Here is a 17,397-nt window from a genome sequence, read left to right on the forward strand (position 1 = left end):
CTTTGGATACCTGGACTCAGCTCCCTGGAAGGCTTGGCTGACATAATAAACCGGAAGCTGCTTCTTGCCTTCTTCCCGGATCAGGGCTCCACTGACGGCCGTATCTGATACCGCTAAATACAGATATAAGTTCTCACCTTCTTTGGACGGGCTTAGAAGGGGTGGATTACTCAAGTAGCATTTGAGCTCCTAAAAGGTTGCTTCGCATTCGTCTGTCTAAGCAAAGGCTTGTTTTAAGGTTTTGAAGAAGGGCAGGCATTTGTTTGTAGCACTAGAGACGAACCTATTAAGGGCTGCAATCGTTCCAGTAAGCTTCTGGACTTCCTTGACGGTCTTGGGTGATTCCATGTTGATGATGGCTCGCACCTTCTCCGGGTTTGCCTCTATTCCTCTCTGGGACACCATGAATCCCAGGAATTTTCCTGAAGCTACACCAAAAACACACTTACTAGGATTCAGTTTCATTTGGTATTGCTTGAGGGTAGCAAATGTCTCCTTGAGGTCGTCCAGATGGGTAAGTTCTTCTTTGCTTTTGACGAGCATGTTATCCACGTATACTTCCATATTCCTGCCTATCTACTTGTTAAACATTCTCTTCACCAATCTCTGATATGTAGCACCTGCATTTTTCAACCCAAAGGGCATTACCTTATAGCAATACAGCCCCTGGCTTGTGATGAAAGCAATCATCTCTTGATCTTCGTCAGCCATTTTTATCTGGTTGTATCCCGAGAAGGCGTCCATGAACATCAACAACTTATGTCCGGCAGTAGAGTCCACAAGCTGATCAATTCTCAGTAGGGGGAAACTATCTTTTGGACATGCTTTATTCAAGTCCGTGAAGTCCACACACATTCTCCACTTCCCATTTGCTTTTTTCACGAGGACGACGTTAGCAAGCCAATCGAGATAGTAGACCTCTCGGATGAATCCTGCCTTCAGCAGTTTATTTACCTCGTCTGTGATAGCTTGATCTCGTTCTAGGGCAAAAACCCTTCTCTTCTGCTTGGCAGGTTTTTTCTCTGGATCTACGTCTAGCTTGTGCTGGATGACCTCTGTGGATATACCGGGCATGTCCTCATGGCTCCATGCGAAGATATCTTGGTTCTCTTTTAGGAATTGGACTAGCCTCGACTTTATCTCGGGGCTTAGCGTCATCCCTATCCTCGTCGTCTTGGTGTCATCTTCTTCATCTAGTTTTATTGTTTTCAGGGCTTCTATTTTGTCTTCTTCTTTCTCTTCAATCGTCCACGTGTGGTTTTCTTTTGCGGCCAAGACGGCCTGGTAGCATTCTCTGGCTAAGACTTGATCGCCTTTTACTTCTCCAACTCCATTGTCCGTTGGGAACTTCACCTTCAGGCAGTAGGTGGACGTGGCTACCTTCCATTTGTTGAGTGTGGGTCTTCCAATAATCACATTGTAAGACGAGGGGCAGTCTACCACTAAAAAGTCTATTTGGCGAGTCAATTGCTTTGGGTAGGTCCCCACCGTCATCGTCAACGACACTATGCCCTTGGGATATACTCTGTCTCCACTGAAGCTGACGAGAGGGGTTTCAAATGGGTGCAGTCTCTTTGGATCTAACTTGAGCTGCTGGAATGCTGGGAGGTAGATTATATCTGCTGAGCTACCGTTGTCTACGAGGATCCTTTTGGTGTTGAACCCTTCTATAGTCAGCATTACGACTAACGGGTCGTTGTGTGGCTGCTTCACTCCTCTGGCATCTGTTTCATTGAAAGACATATCTTGGTCTGTCCGTCGCTGCTTGGACCGAGGTATCATGTAGACATTGTTCACTTGCCTTTGATGGGCCTTCTTGAGGGACTTGAACAACCCCCCGGTGATGGGTCCCCTTGTGATCGTCTGTATCTCCTCAATCACATTCTGAGGTGGTTGGGATTGACGGCTACTGTCCCTGGACGAGGATTCGTGCTGGTTCTTGTCTCCGTCTTGAAATTTACTGTATTCTCCCTTTTTCACAAATTTCTGTAATTTCCCCTTCCGTATCAACTCCTCTATCTGTTCTTTCAAGTCCCGACAGTCTTCTGTATAATGGCCATGATCCTTGTGAAATTGGCAATACTTATTCTTATCACGGACATTAGTTGGCGAATGCAATGGTCTCGGCCATTTAAGGTAGTGTTCGTCCTTAATCTATGTTAAGATTTTGTCAACAGGCATAACAAGAGGAGTAAGTTTTACTGCCTTTAGATTTTTATCGTCTCTCCTTCTGTTACCGTCATTAGTCCGACGATCTAGGCGTTTCCTTTTCTGTCCCCTACGTTCATCCTCCTTCCTTCCTCTGTCTCCTGGCTTTTCTATATCCCTTATGGCTGCTAACGCATCTTCGACATTCATGTACTTCTGTGCTTTTATGAGCATTTCTGCCATTGTTTTTGGAGGGTTCTTCACAAGTGAAGCCACGAGATCCCTAGACTTTAGACCTGCTTTGAAAGTAGTCAGCTGTACCTTATCGTCTGCTTCGTCCACCTCTAGGGTCTCCCTAGTGAAGCGCTTAACGTACGATCGCAGGGTTTCTTTTTCTCCTTGCCTGATGGTAAACAAATAATCTGCTGGCCTCTTGGGACGCTGTCCCCCAATGAAGTGCCGTAAGAAGGCATTACTCAATTGGTCAAAGTTGTCAATGGATGACGTTAGCAACTTGGTGAACCATTCCCTTGCAGCTCCTTTAAAGGTAGTGGGAAAGGAACGGCACATTATCTCGTCAGGGGGCTGCTGGAGCCCTAGAGTCGTTTTGAAGGTGTTGAGGTGATCTTGTGGGTCCTTGAGCCCGTCAAATGGCTCCAGCTGTGGCAGCCTAAACTTCGACGGTACTGGGCATCCCAAGACCGCGATCGTGAAAGGCGAGTCTGTTGCCCTTAACAATCTACCCACGTTCTGGTCTGTCTTCTCCTTCATGACATTTTTCAACTCGTCCATCTCTTTCCTCATTTCCTGAAGAAGATTTGAATTTTGGTCTCCTAGAGTAGTAGGCCTTGGATGACCACTTCTCTGGTGGCTATTTCCTTCGTCCTCCGTTTTGTTTTTGGATCGATTCTCCTCCTGTTGAATCTGTAGTTTCATCTCTTGATTTTGCTTGGTGAGTTCCTCGACAATGGTTGTGAGAGCTTGAACCTGTTGGACTAAGGCTGCAGGATCTTGGTTGGATTCCATTTGAAAATAATTGTTGATTGGAAACTATTTTCTCGAGTCAGAACACGAAAATGTCGTTCCTACAGACGGCGCCAAATTGATGAAGCGTAAATTTGTTAGTCAATCGTTAGATGGAAGAGATCTTCGATCACCGGTGTGGTGCCTGCCATAGAGCCTCCGATGCCAAAGTCAATATATAATGTTACTGGAAACTAGACCAAGTAAAGATAAAAGTCTCTTAGTATGTATGTCCCTTGCTATTGGCAATGTGTGGGCTTTTTATACTCTTTCATGGCCTCTAGCCGTTGGACTAGTTATGGAGATCTTAATACTCCTTCCGGTAACGTTTGGGGGTAGTGTAATGCGGCATCAATGTGCTCTAACGGTCCATACAGTTGGCCTTCTAACCGTTCTGGGTTTAATTGACTGCATTGAATGGCCTAGATGTCTTCGTCAGTAACGTGCATGAATACTTCGTCATCCTTGAGGGTATCTTCGTCTACAAATGGGGTCGTCTGTGTGGGACGGACTCATCAGTCCTGTCAGTTCTTTTATTGTAGAGACCATTTTTGCCGAGAGGACCAATAGCTTGCTTGTAATCCTTGGCTCAGAGTCCCACATCGATTAGAAACCCCCCCACTTTCCCACTTCAGCCCATGCTTATAAGTGGGAAAGTGGGGGAGTTTCTAATCGATGTGGGACTCTGAGCCAAGGATTACAAGCAAGCTATTGGTCCTTCGGCAAAAATGGTCTCTACAGAATAATTATAAGGGAATGGAAATGAATGTAATGGAATGGATTTAAGTAAGGAAAAGGAATGGAAAAAAATGGAATAGAATGAAATTAAGTAACCTTGATTGGATGTTTTAAAATAAAGGAATGAAAATAAATGAAAATAAATAGAATGTAAGTAATCTTGTTTGGGAATAACATAGAGGGAATGAAATAGAATCATTTTATGACAATACTATTAGACCCCTATTTAAAAATAAAGGGTTGAATATATAGGGGTATTTTGGGAGTTTTAGTAAAAAATTCATTAAATTTAATCTCATTCTCTCTCATTCTTCCTGATTTTGGGTAAAATGAAAATTTGAGATTTTAAGAGAATGGAAAGAAATGAGTATTCCCTCCTACTCATTTCATTCCCTCCCACTTAGTCCTCGTTTGGGAGGAGGGAATGAAATGAAATGGAAATGAATAAAAAGAATAATTTTAGAATATTCTTCCCTTCCTTTGTTTGGAAGTTTTAATGGAGGGAATGGAAAGTCCATTCCATTATTTGAGAGTTTAAGTAGGAGAAAATTGAATGGGTAGGAAGGAACACTCATTCCTCTCTATTATCTTAAAATCTCAAATTTCATTCCCCCCAAAATTGGGAGGAATGGGAAGGAATGGAATTAGATTTAATGAATTTTTTATTAAAACTCTCAAAAAACTCCCATACATTCAACCCTTTATTTTAAAATATAGATCTAATAGTAATATTGTTATAAAATGATTTCATTCCATGCCCTCTATGTTACTCCCAAACAAGATTACTTACATTTTATTCATTTTCATTCCTTTCCATTCCTTTATTTTAAAATATCCAATCACGGTTACTTAATTCCATTCATTTCTCTTGCTTAAATACATTCTATTCCATTCCATTCCCTTATGATCATTTTATTCTCTTATAAACTCCTAAACGAAGCCTTAAACTTCCTAACAAGAGAATGAACTTTCCATTCCCTCCATTAAAACTCCCGAATAAGGGAAGGGAAAAATATTCTAAAAATATTCTTTTCATTTCTTTCCATTCCATTCCATTCCTCCTCCTAAACGAGGGCTAAATAAAAAGATTTGATCAAGGTTTTAAATTGCAAAAGGAAATAAGAGGGAAATCTATAATAGAAAATAGAAAAAGATTATAACTTACTCACTTATGATTTAGCCGAAACTTAAGTTACTTACCCGTGAATTGAAATTTTGTACTTTACCCACATAAGGTATGCTTTGTAAGGATCCATAACCCACATCCACAGTTTGCCATTATAAACACAACAAAACTAAAGAAAACAAGCTCACAATGAGGCATTTTGTAAAAATTTTAAAACCTTTAGCTCAAGAACTTCAATAGATACAAAAGTCACTCAAACATCGATTTGCACCATAAAATCAACCACTTTTAGAGCAACTTTTGGTATTCAGCAAAAAGGAAAAAAGAAGTCACATGTCTCTCTCTTCGTTCCATCTTACACAATCTGGAGTCCAAACCCACGGCTGTGCTCCACCAACACTGATTATCAAGATATAATCAGTTAATCACCAACTAGGGCCGCCACTGCACCACCAAACCCACGACTGGCATACCACGATTCAAGCCCATGACTAGATTTCTCTCTTTATCCCACTCTCCAATCTAGTCTACCATGATTCAAACCCAGGGGTTTGAGATTGGGGGATTTGATTGTGAGGGCTTTGTGGGACTTGGAAGTGGTTGTTCGTTGGTGGTTGATTTTGTTGACTAAAGTGGTTGTTGGTTGCAAAGGTCAAGGTCACCTTGTGGCGGCGACAAGGTGGTTGTTAAGAAGGCAAAGGGTTTTTTTTGGGGGGGGGGGGGGGGGAGGGTAATGTTCATGGTACTAAGATTTTTTATTTTTGGTTAGTATGTTGCTTTCCTTTGAAAACTGGGGTTTTCCAAAATTGGGAATTTTCAACATCGGGATTGTTTAAGGGCTGTGGCAATTCTAGATTTAGTGCTTTTGGTTCAAGTAATGTTTGTGGTTGTAATGGTTATTTACAATGAGGGGGGTAGAGTAGAGTTGGATAAAAATAGGTTAATTTTGGGCTAAATCTACTCTACTTTACTTTACTCCCCCTCATTCCCTTTTAATCCAAATGGACCATTATGCTGCTATTGTGAAAAACGCTGGTATTGAGAGATTGGGTTCATATAAGGCCACTACTGATTATCCCATTCAAATGAAAACCTTTGACAGTCATCACAACTTGATTGTCTTCTTTTTAATTTTTCTTGATCTTGCTATAGGTGATCATGTATACAAATGGTCTCTTTTTTGTTTTACATCTTAAATGTATATAGCTCATAATTGTTAGAGTAATCTAAGTTCTATTGAAGTTCTTGAGCCAAAATTTTAGAAATTTTTACAAATACCATCTTTTGATCTTCTTTTCTATGATTTTGTTATATTTTCATGTTTGTAGCGGAGAAGTAAGGAGGTGAGTTATGAACCCTAATAGAGCATAGCTTAGGTAAGTAGAGTGCCAATTTTCAAATCATAGGTAAACAATTTAAATTTCGGCTAAATTACAAATGGGTAAGTTATAAATTGTCCAAGAATTAAAAAAAAAAAAAATTATAATAGGAGAAAAAAAAAATTAGGATCAGGCGGGTCAGGTTAAACTTGAGACCAACCCAAAACTTGAAAAGGCCTTAGCGCGAGACTCGAACTTGACCCCGCTCAAATCCCTTTAGTAGAATTAGGCCGGGAAGAAAGGTCGTTTTATGCAGGTTTTTGCTCAGCCCTAACTACTCCACCTTGTCCCTCATTATTCATCTAGCATTGGTTCAACAACCCCACACCACCCCCCCAACAAGTTCTTTGCATTTCCCTAACCACTCCACCTTGCATAGCCCTAACTCCTCCACCTTGTCCCTCATTAGTCTTGATATGATTAACGGTGAAAAAAAAGTTAGATCCCATTCCGTTTTAAGGTAACGTGTAGACATTCATTTCTATGAAGCAATTTGATTATTATTCCAAAACCATTTGGTTTTCCACCAAACCGAAACACTCTTATATGAAGTATTGACTCGTGGTTTATTAATAAATATATAGAGTTACTTGATTTTTTGTTGGAAACTTCAAAATTCAAAAATACCAACCATATTATGAAAATTATGATTTCGTTGTAACAATTGATAAAGTCTCCTATGATCGAATAAAAAATTTGTGGTTTGAATCCTAGCTACACAAAAATATTGATGGGCCTTCTAGCTTAATGGTAAAAGCAATTACCATAAACTAATGCCATATGTTCAAATTCTAAGGTACCTTCTTCTCAAAAAAAAAAAAAAAAAATCTAAGGTACATATCAAAATAATATAATAATAATAATAATAATAATAATACTATGAAAAATTAAAAAGTTTGACATTGCCAGACATTGTCATAGCTCCAGTCCATTACAGAGAGTAAGATGCTAGAGATTAGAGAAACTAAAAATCTAAAATCCTATCATATTAAAACCTTTTATGGCTACAAAAATTGTACGGTTGTGATTCCCTTAATGGAAAAATCCTAAATACATTGAAAATAAAACATTATTATGAAGCTAATCATAAAGGTCAGCATCTTCAATCCCATCAGCTGAAGATGCAAATAGATTTGAACCATGGGGTGTGTGTCCTGCCTCAGCAAACTTAAAATCAGACCCAAAGCCCCTGGATTGCTGCAAGGTTTGAGCAAAAGCTTGGTACTTGCGGATGTCAGCATCACTCACACTCCTCCTTGCAAACTTCAATGACTCCTCAAAGTGAGCTGCCTTTATCTCAGCCACTTCAATTTCATCTGTTGTAGAATCCTCTGCCATAGCAACAATTTTTTCCCTCTTTTCCCTCTCAATATCCTTCTGAATGTCCTCTCTAATAGCATATTTGCAAGCTCTCTGGCATATTTCCGTGATATCAGCCCCACTAAAGCCTGCAGTAAGCTTGGCAAGAGCTGTAAGATCAACATCTTTTGACACAGGTGATTTCCTCAGACAAGCTTTAAAAATCTGAAGTCTTGAACTCTCATCAGGCAGAGGAATATAGATCAGCTGATCAAGACGGCCGGGTCTTAGAAGAGCTGGGTCAATTATATCAGGCCTATTGGTAGCTCCAATGACAAAGATAGTTTTTTTGGCAGATAATCCGTCCATCTCAGTTAAGAGCTGGTTCAATACTCTATCAGCAGCACCACCTGCATCTCCAATGCTACTTCCCCTTTGAATAGCAATTGAGTCAAGTTCATCAAAAAACAATACACAAGGTGCAGACTGGCGAGCCTTGTCGAAAACATCCCTAACATTGGCCTCACTCTCTCCAAACCACATTGTGAGTAGCTCAGGACCCTTGATGCTAATGAAGTTAGCCTGACATTTATTAGCAATAGCCTTAGCCAGAAGGGTTTTTCCACAACCAGGAGGACCATAGAAAAGAACTCCTCTAGAGGGAGACATTCCAAACTTCTCAAACTTTTCAGGATGCTCTACCGGATATTGAACTGTCTCTTGAAGCTCCCTCTTCACGCCCTCAAGTCCACCAATGTCTTCCCAGCCAACATTGGGTACTTCCACAACAGTTTCACGCAATGCAGAAGCAGTGCTGGTTCCGAGGGCAGCAATAAAATGATCGTTCGTGACAGCCATGGAGTTTAGAACCTCAGCATCAATGGTTTCATCTTCCATGTCAATAACATCCATTTTTTCTCTAATACATTGTAATGCAGCTTCAGTGCAAAGAGCCGCAAGATCAGCACCGACATGACCATGAGTTTCCTTGGCCACTCTTTCCAAGTTCACATCTTCAGAGAGCTTCATCTTCTTGGTATGGATCTGAAGAACCTCAAGACGCCCAACTTCATCTGGAACACCAATATCAATCTCTTTATCAAACCTCCCAAACCTTCTCAAAGCAGAGTCAATACTATTAGGCCTGTTTGTAGCTCCAATAACAATAACATGTGCTCGGGAATTCACACCATCCATCAATGTCAAAAGCTGTGAAACAATTCTCCTCTCTACCTCTCCACCCGTCTTTTCACGCTTGGGAGCAATAGAGTCAATCTCATCGATGAATATAATGGAAGGGGCATTCTTCTCTGCATCAGCAAAAGCTTTCCTCAGATTGCTCTCACTCTCACCAGCCATCTTGCTCATAATCTCCGGGCCATTGATACAGAAAAAGAAAGCTCCAGTTTCATTAGCAATAGCCTTTGCTATGAGTGTCTTGCCAGTACCAGGAGGCCCATACAGCAGGATTCCCTTAGGTGGCTTCACTCCAATAGTCTTGAAAAGTTGTGGATGCCTTAAAGGCAATTCCACCAACTCACGAATCTGAGCAAGTTGCTTCCTAACACCACCAATATCATCATAGCCAATCTCATCCAATCTTTCCTCATCTTCTCTCCTCACAGCCTCTCCTTCACAAAAAACTTCAGTGTCAGGCGCAGCCACACAATACTCTCCAGGATCAGTCTCCATAACCTTAAACTCAACACTCCTCATACCACCTCTGACAAGAAAAAGATCACCTTTCTTCACAGGCCTATACGAGTCCATGAAATATGGCTTCAAATAGGCATCAAATAGATTCCCAGTAAGCCCTTCGATTGTGTCATCAAGAGGAAGAACGTGAACTTTCTTGCCGAACTTAATATCGGGACATTGATGAACCGAAACAACATCACCAAGCTTGACTCTGAGGTTGGACCTCACCACCTTGTTCATCAAAATCTTGAACTTGTTATTATCCTCAGAAGCGCTCCCGTCGCTGGCGAGCACAATGCAGACAGTGTTTCGCCTCATCTTGCCCTTGATCAGGACAGCGTCACCATAAAACAAGTTGAGAGTTTCCATGGTATCAGGGTGTAGAATGACGACAGAGTTGTCATCGTGGTTGATGGGTTCGTCCACCACAAGCCTATTGGGAGCCCTCTTGTTGTTGTTGTTGGGGTTGGGATCGCTGTCTCTCTTTCTTTTTCGGGAATCCATGGATGATGTTGATGCTTGCTCAGCCATGGACTACCAAAAAGAAACAAATTGAAAAGAAACAGAACAGAATAAGAAGTAAAGAAGCAAAGCAAAGCAGAGTATAGACTACAAGTCTAGAGGTGTGGGGGTATTTATAAATTTTTTTTCTTTAATCCAGTCCTATACTCCTATGAGGATTCGGATTTTTCATCAAAGTCGGTTTCCTTTTTTTGAAAATCAAAGTCGGTTTCTTTCTTTTTCTTTTTTTTTTTTGAAAATCAAAGTCGGTTCCTTGAGATTTATGAATTACTATCATTATTATTATTTATTTACTTTTTACTTTTTGTTTTTGTTTTTTGTTTTTATTTTTGGTTTTGTTTTTCCGTAGCCGTAACGCTAAACAATGGATAGCACGTGGCAGTGCCAAACATGCCTAAAATTTCACAAAATTACATATACATGGGGATTCAATCAGGGGCCTTTGTGTTGTGTTGAAATGGCAATCCACATCAAGGAATTTAAATATAACGGAGCCCCAAAACCCAGAGCCATGTCAAACTACCCCTGAAGCCTGAAGGTAATTTCCTCTTTCATATTTGGTCTCCCATAATTCATATTGATTGCCTTTTCAATTACATTTGGTTCAAGTACAAGCTATGCTGCTTTATCTGGGGTTTTGTTATTTTAGTGGTGTAAATTACCAAGTTCAAAGTTTCTAGCTTTGTGTATTCTTGTGGGATTGTGTATGAGAATTTGTATTGAGTTTTGACCCTAATATTAGTAATGCCGAATATTGTACTTCTTTTTCTCAGATTCTATAATTTGACTGTTTATGGTATTGAATGCTGGGTGGCATATGTTCATCCAAAGGATATGTAGAAAGTATGATTGTTGAGATCATGAACGGCAAGATAAGAAAGGCTAAGAAACTCAGAAATTTGAGAGAGTCAAATGGAATTTCTGGTCATGTGCAAAGAAGACCTTTGACTTCACCATGGTCAGTAAGGAGAGACAAGGCAAGGAGAAGACAAAAGATTGCGTTTTTGGATGGTGAGCAAAATGTTGTGAATGTTCAAATTAATATTTTAGACAACTTTATTGGTTCATATCAATATATTAGACAACTTTATCTTCAATTTAATTTTAAGCTACTTATTTTTATTCTGTTAAAGTGTACTTACTACAAACTATCCTAGTATCCTTCTCCTATTGTTGTTGCAATAAAGTGGTCAGTTTCTGTAGCAAGTTTCTTGGTATCATAGTAGAATGTGCTACGGTGCTACCTAATAAAACTTTGTTTTGGGGTTGATGTGATCTACTGATTTTGCTTCCACCTTTGCCATTTCTCGAATTCACTATTCTGGACCTAGATGGTTATTTTTACTCTTTCTTGCTCGTGCTGCCACCTTCAGCTTCTGCAGTTCCTACATCATTTATTCTTCTTGGCGTTTGCTGCTTCTTTGTTTAGGACTGTAACAGTTGCTAATTGACTCTAAACATACGGACTTGCCACGCTGCTTCTGTTTCTATTTAGTTTGCCTTAGAAGTTTATCGCTGGATATTAAAAACGACAAAGTATGACTATTAGATACTATTCTTATGTTGTTATTTATCTTTTTCTTTAAAAAAGTTTTGGTTGCTGACTTTTGGGTAAATAATTATACATTTGTTTTACCGTTAATTAGTAATTTTCTTGATCTTGTGTTGTAGATGGATGATAGTGCTTTAACGGATGGTTTTTGCAAGGGTGGGCATTCTTCACAAGCGAGGGAAGGTTTGGAGATGATAATAAGCAAATGCCAGTGGCCAAACACGATAAATTATAGTACTTAAATTCATGAACTCTTTAAAGAAGGAAAGCTTAGGGAAGCTCTGAGATTCTTAACAGGATGAAGCTCCAGGGATTGAAACCAGATGCAGGGGCGGTATGCAAAAATTATTAATGGCTTATGTGAGAAGTTCCAAGAATCCGCAAACTTCCTTGATGAGATGGTCCTTTGTGAACTCTCACCAAAACGATTAACGTGGAGCCTTCATGTTAGGATTTATAGTATGGTGTCACAAGGCCTTTGTACCAATGGTGATCCAAACTGGGCTTTTCAGTTGTACATTAGTATGCTGACTAGGGTTATCTCAATTAATACTGGCACTTTTGATTCTCTGGTGGAGTGTTTCTGTAAGAGAGGAGACATACACAAGGCTTTTCACATTGTTGATGAGATGGTGATTCATGGATGTGTTCCAGTTGAGAGGACATGGAATGCATGAGTGGTTGGTGCGATTTTGGGATTGAAGGAAAGTGTGGGAATTCTTCTGAGTTGTTGCTAGTCGAGCTGATAAGCAAATTTCTTATGCCTGAAAGATAGATCTGAAATTGATTTTTATGAGTTAGTAAGTGATCTTGATCTATGGATTTTCTATTCTTTATAATCCTAAAATTCTTTGAAGTTTATTACTTCTTTGCTAAAAGCGTGCATTTACTGGCTAAGGATATTGTGATTTGCTTCTTGCAAGACATGCACAGTTTTGAAGTGTGATTTGCTTCTTAAGACAGTCACGCATACAAACACCGGCACCCTCACTGATGGACTTAGTGAAGGATATTTGACTGATAAGCATCTAATCATTTTAATGTCAATAAACATGAAGTATTTTGCAATCTTTATTTTTCTACTAATTGTAATAGCAGGTAAAGCTTTCATTCTTGTTAGTGTGCGAATGAAATGGGGAGAAAAACGTTCTGCAGCTGTCAAAGAAAATGAAGCATCCCTAGGAATGTTGCCAACTTGATGAAGAACATTCATTCGATGGTTTTGCCATTTTGATTCACTACATTTGATCATCTATATAGAGATAATCAAATAGAGTTTCTGATTCTCAAACTAATATGACAAGTTGATAATTGTTGGACTTGGATTTCCATGTCCTTGGATAATTGGCAAAATAGATATTGAGGGTTGGGGGCTGAATTTTTTCAATTTGGATTTGGATTTGGATTTATTGTTGCAAGTTTTATGTTCATACTAGAATAGAGAAAAAAGAAAAGAGATTGTATATATTCCCCATGACCATTGGATATTTACTCATCTATGTATTGACACATGCCATCTCTTTGACTTCGGAAGCATATTCATTTATCTAATGAATAATACTTTTTTAACATACAAGCGTTGTAATTTGATGGAGTGTCTCTTATCATTAACATGTTCATGTAACTAATATTTTATAAAAGAATGTGTCATATTTTATGGTATTTATTAGAAAAAGTTTGTCTAGCACTCCTTGAAACATTATCTGGACCATCCTTTAGAACTATCAAATGAATTGGTTATGATCATGAGTTTCTTCTGTAAAAGCACTGTAAATGTTGGGATTATGACTCATAAATAGTCAATGTGTTTATAAATTTAATGAATTTTTCATATTCTGTTGGGTGATATATTATTTTGATTATGAAAATAAAATTATTGGTGGGCAGCAAAGCTGATTTCATGAATTTTCTTGCCCGCATATTTAGGTTTAGGGCATATGCCTCAAAGGTGAACTGTTGTGCAGACTCCGCAGAGCTTTTAAAAGTTCTATAACCCTGTGCTGACCACACTTAAGTGGTGCTTGAGAAGGGTGGCTTGTGTACAGGCACACTGTTCAAAATTTCTTGCATGCGTACCTTAATTTGGAGACCAATTGGCATTTTACAGTATTGGAAAATCTAGTTTTGTATCTCATACAAAACACACAGCGGAAGCAACAACATTCGAATCTACTTCAATCATGAAAGATAACATGTAACCATGAATTCTAGAATAAAGAATAAAAATCATACCTTAGTGTAGTGAAAATCAAAACCAAACTTGAGAATACTTGGGAAAACTTTTAATCTTCACTCCAATTCCACTTAATGCCCAAGAAGTGTGGTCTCTCAATTAGTTTCCAAGGAGAGAATAAAAGAGTGTCTAACACTTACATACATCATTGCATTCCTTATGTGATCTAAATGAAAACCACTCTCACATAATTCTGTATGTTTCTCTCCTTATATATAACTGATTATCTAATTGGGCTAGTCTTTTAGGCCATTCCAATTAGGCTATAATGTGTGGCTTGGAGTGGGACCAATAGGGACCAATAAGATACTAGCTCCAATGAGCCCTGGGCTTTTCTGTCAACTTTTAACAAGTCCAAAGTTACCATTAATTATATTCAATACCACTATAAAAATATAATTGCACTCTAGGTCTTATTAATAAATTATATCCTAAAACTTTATTATACATACAACCCCTTCATTAAAATATTCGTAGTAATACAAAGTCATGAATATAGACTGCCACTTTGAAGATTACTACATCTTAATCCTTGAGTACCCGGTTTAATCATTTATGTTATTCATCATATATTTATAAAATCTAATTTCATAGATATATACTTTAGTAACTCTTTACTAAAGTGGTTGGACCTAACACTCTGAATAACTAAACCCATTAAACTTATCTCAAGGGAATATTTTATATCTCCATTAAGAGATTATGAATTCCATCTTGAGAATATATGTTCCATCAATACTTAATGCGGTTGCCCAACATATTGAGGTTTTGACCGTAATTTATAGATCTCACTCCTGATATATCAAAGCAACTTACATCTCATGATTAGGTCTATTATTCTCTCAGGATTTAGAGTTGATGTAAATAGAAGTCGTGAGATTTATTATTCATTTGACAGTCGTTAGGAGAATAATAAATCTCACAGCGGTCCAGTTCAATATGTCTTAACTCTTAAAACATATCAACATATCAACTAGAAGTCTCTACTTCCATGATCAAGACAAATTATCTTAGTTGATATGTTATAATTTTCGCAGATGAAATGCCCAATTTCATCACCGACTACGAACTAAAATTCTGAGTTTATAAAGAACTTGTGATTTATATCTTTTGTGACTAAATCACATAAATCACATACTATGCATCTCATGGACTAAGATAATGTCCCATTAATTCATTTATAAATAGTCTGATATAATTAAACAATCTAATTATTTATAACATGCCAATAAATTGGATTTTAGGGCACAAATCCCAACAATCTCCCACTTGCCCTCAAAGACAATTTACCATATATTCGACACTTGTCTCCCTTTAGAGTAATTCATAGTCACTCTAAGGCAAGGCTTGGAAACAAGTTTTGGCAAAATTTATTGCATAAATTATCTTTTCTACTACTACTTTTCACGTACTTATATTTCTCTAATGAGATGATACTTACGCTTAACGTGTATCTTCACTACCTATGATGAACACATATCTTGAAGTCCAACTTCATGAATCACAATCAAAATACAAGTCAGTATTTGTGCATCTAATAACCATCAAAACCTCAATTTGGTGGACATGCATATAATCCCTCATTCTCCTAAGATATTTGAGTATATGCTTTACTCCTACTAAATCAAGTTATCTTTGATTCAATTGATATTTGCTTACCATGCCCACCACAAAATAGATATTTAGCTTAGTATATAGCATGGTGTAAAGACTTCCTTTTGATATGGTATAAGGAACCATCTTAATATGCTCTTCCTTTTATATGTCTTAGGACTACAGTCCTATATAAAAGAACTTCAAACTTAAAAGGAAAGAATCCTTTCTTGAAGTAATACATGCTATACTTAGCTAGAATCTAATCTATTTAAGCAGTTTGAGATAGACCCAGCATCCTAATTCCTAAATTTTAACAAAGTTTAATTCTTAGAATGTGACTAGTCTTTCTCAAGTACTTTATATCAAACTGGACTAGACAACAAAAACTTTATTGATGACAAAAACTCTATATCATTCTAAATGATTAGAATGTTATCGACATACATTAAGAAATTTATTATTCTATATAACTTTTACACACATAAGGCTTCAAATACTTGATCAAAATCAAACAATTTGATTGCTTGATTAAAGCTGATATTTTATGAATTAGATGCTTGCTTTAGTCCATAAATGGACTTTAAGCAACTTGCATACTAAACACTACTGGTTCTTTGCTATGAACAAGTCTAGTTACATCATATAGATGTCTTCCTTAAGATTGCTACTAAAAGAAGCTTTCTTGAAATCAAACTGGACTAGACAACAAAAACTCTATTGGTGACAAAAACTCTATATCATTCAAAATGATTAGAATGTCATCGACATACATTAAGAAATTTATTATTCTATATAACTTTTACACACATAAGGCTTCAAATACTTGATCAAAATCAAACAATTTGATTGCTTGATTAAAGCTTATATTTTATGAATTAGATGCTTGCTTTAGTCCATAAATAGACTTTAAGCAACTTGCATACTAAACACTACTGGTTCTTTGCTACGAACAAGTCTAGTTATATCATATAGATGTCCTCCTTAAGATTATTACTAAAAGAAGCTTTCTTGATATCCATTGTCATATTTCATTCAAATGAAATATAATGAATAAGAGAAACTAGATAGAGTTAAACTTGACTATTGGTGAAAAAATCTTTTTATAATCGAACAATTTCTTTTTGAATAAATCTTTTCACCAGTAGCCTTGACTTTGAAGATTTGCACCTTCAAATCTATCAATCTCATTTATTTGAAGACCTATTTAAAAACAATAGGCTTAATGCCATTAGTGCCTCTACAAGTTCTAGACTTTAAATGGAATCTAATTCTATTCACTTAACCTTGATCCAGTAATCCATATTCATATCATCTATTGCCTTTATATAGGACCGATGATCAAATTCATATCCTTGTGGAATAACTACAAAAGTTTATTCCAAAACTATGAATTTATTTGGTAGTCCTCCCACTACGATGTTGTACTAGTGTAATAGTTATCTATAGAATAATGTCTTGTGGTGTATCTAATACAACCATCTCATTTCCAAATGTATTTTATAGTTGTCCTACTACAAATTCTGACATTTTTCTTCTAAAACAGTCTATGATTTGTTTTAAAATTATTCACATAGTCATCATTAAGAACTTTAAAAACATCTTGTCTTCTTTATGACTACCAAAACAATCTTTGCGATTCCTTTTGGATACCCAACATAAACATACATTTTTCTACTTTTTGATTTCAACTTGTTAGACTTCCTTTCTAGCACAAGCGCTTGACATCTCCAAAAGTGGAAGTATCATATACTAGGTTTTCACCCAATCCGTGATTTGATAGATGTCCTAGGAACAAACTTTTGAAATCAACTTTAGAAAATGTATAGCAATCAATAGAGTATATCTCCAAAAGAAATAAGCAAATAGAAATACTTATCATGTAATTTACTATTTCTAAAAGAGTCTTATTCCTCCTTCATGTATGCACTGACTTAAAGAAGTCATTGACACTATATTCCTTTACAATAAAGAAGCTTTAGATCTTATTATCCTCTAAATAAAATTCATAGACTGGGAATATAATAAAATAATGGTTCTAAAACCCCATCTTTCACCAATCTTGAATATCATTTAGATTAATAAG

At 37.3% G+C, this 17,397-nt stretch overlaps 1 protein-coding gene and 1 long non-coding RNA gene across 2 annotated transcripts; one reads left to right on the plus strand and one right to left on the minus strand.

Annotated features, from left to right (window-relative positions):
* Positions 1-7,341: 7,341 nt before the first annotated feature.
* Positions 7,342-9,963, minus strand: LOC111996053 (cell division cycle protein 48 homolog). The gene has a single exon (XM_065775516.1). The coding sequence runs from the start codon at positions 9,940-9,942 to the stop codon at positions 7,495-7,497; it is 2,448 nt and encodes an 815-aa protein (XP_065631588.1). The 5' UTR covers positions 9,943-9,963; the 3' UTR covers positions 7,342-7,494.
* Positions 9,964-10,213: 250 nt separating this feature from the next.
* On the plus strand, positions 10,214-13,061 carry LOC111996054 (uncharacterized). Its single transcript, XR_002881180.2, has 3 exons — positions 10,214-10,471; positions 10,707-10,944; positions 11,605-13,061. It is a non-coding gene; the product is annotated as an uncharacterized LOC111996054 (long non-coding RNA).
* The last annotated feature ends 4,336 nt before the right edge of the window (positions 13,062-17,397 follow it).

Source organism: Quercus suber, unplaced genomic scaffold (assembly GCF_002906115.3).
Source record: "Quercus suber isolate HL8 unplaced genomic scaffold, Cork oak 2.0 scaffold_113, whole genome shotgun sequence".
Taxonomy (NCBI): Eukaryota; Viridiplantae; Streptophyta; class Magnoliopsida; order Fagales; family Fagaceae; genus Quercus; species Quercus suber.